This window comes from Myotis davidii, unplaced genomic scaffold (assembly GCF_000327345.1).
Source record: "Myotis davidii unplaced genomic scaffold, ASM32734v1 scaffold458, whole genome shotgun sequence".
In the NCBI taxonomy this organism is placed as follows: domain Eukaryota; kingdom Metazoa; phylum Chordata; class Mammalia; order Chiroptera; family Vespertilionidae; genus Myotis; species Myotis davidii.
Genome location: NW_006289819.1, coordinates 83,759 through 89,737, shown reverse-complemented (window position 1 = coordinate 89,737; position 5,979 = coordinate 83,759). Strand labels below are relative to the sequence as shown.

General features: G+C 43.6%; 1 protein-coding gene across 1 annotated transcript in view; it reads right to left on the bottom strand.

Annotated features, from left to right (window-relative positions):
• EFCAB14 (EF-hand calcium binding domain 14) overlaps positions 1-5,973 on the bottom strand; it is a 40,030-nt gene extending 34,057 nt beyond the window's left edge. The window contains 2 exon segments of the mRNA XM_015563198.1: positions 602-774; positions 4,921-5,973. Of these exon segments, the coding sequence (XP_015418684.1) occupies positions 602-774; positions 4,921-5,102 (355 nt within the window). The 5' untranslated portion in view covers positions 5,103-5,973.
• Positions 5,974-5,979: the final 6 nt, after the last annotated feature.

Sequence of the window (5,979 nt, the reverse complement as noted above, 5' to 3'; positions counted from 1 at the left end):
TCAGCAGGGAGTGAAGCATGAGGCATTGTCACAGTTACTATATGGTGTTACATACACTATGACAGAGGAATGCTCAAAGTGCTTTGATAGCACGAATACATCTTTATGTTTGTTGACTCGTTGACTGCCAGGTCTATTACACATATACTTTAAAATTGTTTTATGGATGGGAAAGTGAAGGCTCAGAAAGAATAAGTGACTCATCCAAGTTTTAAAGCTACTAATGAGCAAGCCAGGATTTAACAGTCAAGCCTTTTACTCCTAGAACCAGCACTCTTTCTAGTATACTCCAGCTACCATAAATACATATATCCTAATAGCCTCATTATCACAAGATCATTTAGGAGATGCTTAGTTCATTCATCTTTCCTTCTTTTCCAAATTCTTTTTTTTTTTTATTACTCTAGTGTTTCAAAGTTGAGTGAAAAAGAGGGATGATTAGGAATAGATCTTCCTTAGAATAACTTTTGGAGTACCTGGAATACTGAGCCAGGAGTTTCAAGGCCAGCCAGTACTTTTAGCTTAAGGGTCAAGTTACTCCTTGAATACAAGATAAAAACATAAAACCTCCCTGCTTTGCTTTCTGTTTCAGCAACCTTACCTCCTTTCCTCACAAGTGTCTTGGAAAATTTATTGAAATGAAGAACAATGGGCTCTGAATTTTTCAAAAAAGTGTTAAAGTCAGAATAGCAGATGATCTTATTTAAGTCAGTGAGTTCCACTGTTCTCCTGAAAACCAAGAGGTATATAGGTTGAAATATATTTAAAGCAGAATTCAAGAAAGATTATTTAAGCTTTACAAGATTGATCTCATTTATTTATTTTTTTTAAATTTCTTTATTGGTTAAGGTATTACAAATGTGTCCTCTTCCCCCTTTAACACCCCCCCACACACACACACTCATGCTCTCATCCCCCTGTTGTCCGTGTCCATTGATTTGGCTTATATGCATGCATACAAGTCCTTTGGTTGATCAAGATTGACCTCATTTAGTCAAGGTAATAGTTTTCACAAGAAAACTCTTGAGCCCTAACCAGCGTGGCTCAGTGGATAGAGCACCAGCCTGTGGACCAAAGGATCCCAGATTCGATTCTGGTCAAGGGCACGTACCTCAGTTGCAGGCTCCTTCTGGGGTTGGGCCCCGACCCTGGTCAGGGTGTGTACAGGAGGCAACCAATTGATGGAAAAATATCCTTGGGTGAGGATTAAAACAAAACAGCAACAACAAAAAACTCTTGGGCAAGTAGTTCACAATGGCTCAGTTCATGGACTGACAACATGCCCCAGGGCCCAGACCCTATCCCTCAGAAGTCCTGCTTTAGACATTGTAGGTGCTGGCATTTCTATTGTAGCAAACCAAAGCCAACAATGCAGTGGGACTGACAATTCTAAATCTGCTTTATTCAGGGGCCTGAGTCTCAGGGGAATGTTGCTCAATTATATAAATTGGGTCTCATAGTTCAGGGTACAATTCCTGGAATCTCCTGAATAGAGTATTTCCAGGAATTGGGATTAACAAGTGCTCAATAAATACTTGTTGACTTGTTGCCAGGTCTATTACACATATTCTTTAAAACTGCATTTCTAGACAAAGAAATTCGCTGAAAAAGGTATAAATTACTTGGGTGTCCTGTAAACACAGGCACAGAAGAGTCAGAGAAAGGAATTCGAGAGGTAGAATTGAGCAATGTTTTGAAATGTATAAATAAATGATTGCTACATGTGATCAAAACAAGCTGTAGCACAAACCTAAGAAGTCCAACTAATTAAGGAGATGACGGCACAGACAGGTGTCTTCGCTGGTTGTTTACAGTTAAAACTGTTTCTGAAAACCTCATTTCCAAGTAATGATTTCTCCTTACAAAGAAAACACTGGCCTTAGAAACACCTTGCAATACAGCTCAGGACAACCATTAAGGAGGAACAACAACTGGAATACAAATCTCATTCTTTTTTACACTATACTCTGATTCCACTAGTTGATAAAACATGTAAGTCAGGATGATTCTGGCAGAGAATGACTTACCCAAGGCCATTTCCTAAATCAGAAACTTAGAAGAAAACCAAAGTTAGTAGTTCAGCTTTTTTTTTTCAAGCAACATCACTAGGAATGTCATCAACACACTAAGGATTAGTTGTCCCTAGATCAGGTTCAGAACTTTAGTAACTGCAGGCAGCAAAGAGAAGCTGGAGTGAAGGAAAACTAGGATGTTGTGATTTCCACAGGCTTAATATGGGAAGTAAGGAAAGAACTCTAATTCCAGTTCTGGGGCCAGATTTCTTTATGATCTTAGGAAAGCCTGGTGGTCAGTTTCCTGATGTGTTAATGCTGCTAAGGTTAGGGAATTTGTGATTAACTTGGAACTGGTTCCTTAGCTTAGAAAATTAACTCTTGAAACTGAGAACCGAAGATCTCAGTGTTGGTAAACGAAGATATTTAAGTTAAATCTGGTAGAAGCCAGCATGCAAACACATCTTTTAGAAAAAGTACTTTGCATATGCAAAATACAACTTTATAATTTAGAATATATAAAACTCCATAAGTTAAGAAAGTCTCTTACACTTTGAAACCTACTCATGAGAAATATTTATTTGTGACTTGGCACACAGTAAGCACTTCATAAATGTTGGCTATTATTATTGCCCATTCCTATGTTCTTATACAATTTTTAAGAAGGAAATTTTTTGACAGATTCCCATATTCTTTCTCAAATAGCCTATGAGGAAGAAGGAAATAGCCCAGAGCAATGAGGAAGTATAAAGTGGCAACAGGTGGAGGTTAACCAACGTTCTAGACTCCTGGCCCTTAGTGCTTTCCTTTTGTGCCCTAAATGTTGACTAAGATGTCATTTTTCAGATGCTATTTTTCCTGATGGTGCATAAGCACTGTTTTTTGTTTGTATTTAAGACAAATAACTGTTACTACATTGAAGTTGACAGCTAAGAAAGAATATAAAAATGCTGAAAAAAATGTATAATGTATAATTGCTTTACCAGTGGGCAAAAAAGCCCAGCCATCAGATAGTGCAATCCCACTGAGTAGATTTTGAAGTGTTACAAGATTCTGTTTTCTTTATACTTACATTGTATAGTATTTTAGGAACACTTCACCCAGGGTATAAGAATACCCTTTATAAACAAGCATCTTCATTAGACTGTTCTGAGGAAAGTGCAGAGGAACTGTGATGATAAATGATGAGTTGAGGTGCAAAGCAATATTTCAGCTGGATAATGAGCCCACGACATTGGACCAAGCTGCTTTGCAAGAAATCAGTCTGATCAGTCTTTCTTAAAAGAAAATTTGTGCTGTTGCTAGATCGGAGTAAGTATTGTGGCATTCAAAGAGCAGTGGTTTTACAAAAGGCAAAGGTATTATAATGGCATATGTTAGGTGTGACTAAAGGGTGTTTTTAACAGACATTTCAGAATTTAAAACTATATTTTTGCACTTAAAAGTACATATGCACTCACATGTGTGTGAACACACACATACACACACTCGCGCGCGCGTGTGCGCACATACTCCAGAGCAGGGGTCCTCAAACTTTTTAAACAGGGGGCCAGTTTCCTGTCCCTCAGACCGTTGGAGGGCCGGGCTATAGTTAAAAAAAACCACAACTATGAACAAATTCTTATGCACACTGAACATACCTTATTTTGAAGTAAAAAAACAAAACGGGAACAAATACAATATTTGTATTTGCATGTGGCCTGTGGGCCGTAATTTGAGGACCCCTGGCTTAAAAGAAAGGAAGCACAGAAAAGAGTTAGATTTCACACCAAATTTCAACCAACACTCATGTCTAAACTAACCCAGAAGGGTAATATTCCAGTTGAGCTATTCCATTTCATCAGATCTGCACAACCCAAACTTAGGGTTGTCCTTAACTACCTAATCTGGCAAAGCTCATCAGAAGCCAAATCCTTCCTTTAACAAAATAGGACGAAGATACTCTAAACCAGCGGTTCTCAACCTGTGGGTCTCGACCCCTTTAGGGGTTGAACGACCCTTTCACAGGGGTCGCCTAAGACCATCGGAAAATACATATATAATTACATATTGTTTTTGGGATTAATCACTATGCTTTAATTATGTTCAATTTGTAACAATGAAATTGGGGGTCACCACAACATGAGGAACTGTATTAAAGGGCCGCGGCATTAGGAAGGTTGAGAACCACTGCTCTAAACAAACTCAAAGGATTCAACCTCTTTTCGCACCCCAACCTTCTGCCTAGTAGCCCTTGCTTCCACTTGCTCAGCAGAATATCTTTTCTTTTAATGTAGTCCCTGAGAGGGTCCAAGGCACCTTCCAGGTTCCCTCCAGCCCTTTCCCAACCCTGAGCCCTAATTCCCAATGTCCTCAATACTCACTACTGGGTCAGTCTAGTGGCTGCACCATTTGAAAGTGGGTTTGGGGAAAAGCTGCCTCTTCACTTAGTCCTCCATGCTCCATTAACTCTCAAGGCTTGTACAGTATGTCCCTCAACAAATTTTTCCATCACCAAGATTCAGACTCACAAGAGTGCAAAATAAATAAATAAATAATTTACAGTCTTAAGGTCCCTATCTCGGGGGACCTTAAAAAAAGGCTACTTCCAAAAGCTTGTCTGATCCTATGTTCCTATTCTTAGCTTCTTTGCTACTCCTGACTTGGTGTTCCTGGGCTCCTGGCATCTTCCCCACATCCACACTTCCACCCTAGGTTTAGAGCGCTTTTTTGTACTTACAGACAGATCTCTAACTTATCCTTCATTGAGAACCTGAAGAAACAACTTTTCTCCCTCTGCCTTCCAAGGAGTACACCGACTGATTTTTCCCCCCCTAAGAACTCCCTTCTCCTTCTCTTCAATTTGCCCCCTTGGTCGTGCAAGGAGCTGTCTTCTCCCCATCCCACCCCTCACCGCCACATCACTCACTTGACAAAGCGAGAGCGACTGCCAACTACACCAAACTCCTCTTCCTCCTCGGAGCTGGACTCGGAATCCGAAGCAGGAGGCTCAGTGCGAAGCAGGCGGTGGCCCGAGCCTTTCTTGGGCTTCTTTCTCCGGCTCTCCCCAGACAAGCCAATCAATGCATTGAGCTCTTTGCGCTTTTTCATCTTCTTGTGTGGGGTGAGCGGAGCACCCACTCCGGAGCTGCCAGGTTCGTACCCGAGGCCCAGCTCTCTTGCTACCTTGGAGCTGCCTTCCAGGGTGGGGGATCCTGGGCCAGAGCCCCCTGGCCACTCCCACCCAGGGGTGGGACTGACCAGATCCGCTGGGAGCTGGAGATGGGAGCCCAGAGGAAACTGGAACTGTGGGTGGGAGTAGTCACATAGATAGGGCCAGGGAGCTGGTGATCCAAAAGGTCCTGGGCATGAAGTGCCAGTTAAGAGGATGTGAAAGGAATAAAAACCAAGCCAAGAACGAGCGACGCTCAGCCCTGATAAGTAGATAATGTTCCTAAGGGTGCTCCGAGAGCTGAGGAAGGGCACACGGACGGGTGCTTTGGGCTTCCGGGCAGGATTTCCAATGGAGAGAGAAGAGAAGCTTGTTCTTGAACGGGAGGCAAGGGAGAGGCGCACAACCAGGCAGTGCGATTGCGCCCGTCCCTCCTCGGCTGGAGAGGTGGCAGCAGGAGGGGCTCCCGGTTGCTCCAGTCCGGACACAGTCGGGGAGACAGCCAATGTCCGGGTCGGCGGTGCTCACTGTCCTCCGGCCTTAGTTTGCAGGAATTCCAAGACCGAGGAAAACCCAGAGGCCGGTGCGGAGGGCTCGGCCTGGGAGGAGCCAGTCCCGCGCCCGGGGAGACCCCCGCCCCGCTGTCTGGGCCTGGGGGCACGGTGCGGGAGGGCGACGGCGGCTCTGCCCACCTGAAGAGCTCCCGCCCAGAGTTTGAGGTGTTCCGGCACCGGCGACTCTTGGCAGCTCACAAGCGCCTTCTTCGCTCCGTCCGCGACTCCGGCCTCCTATTCGGCTGCGGTCGCGGCTGCTCCC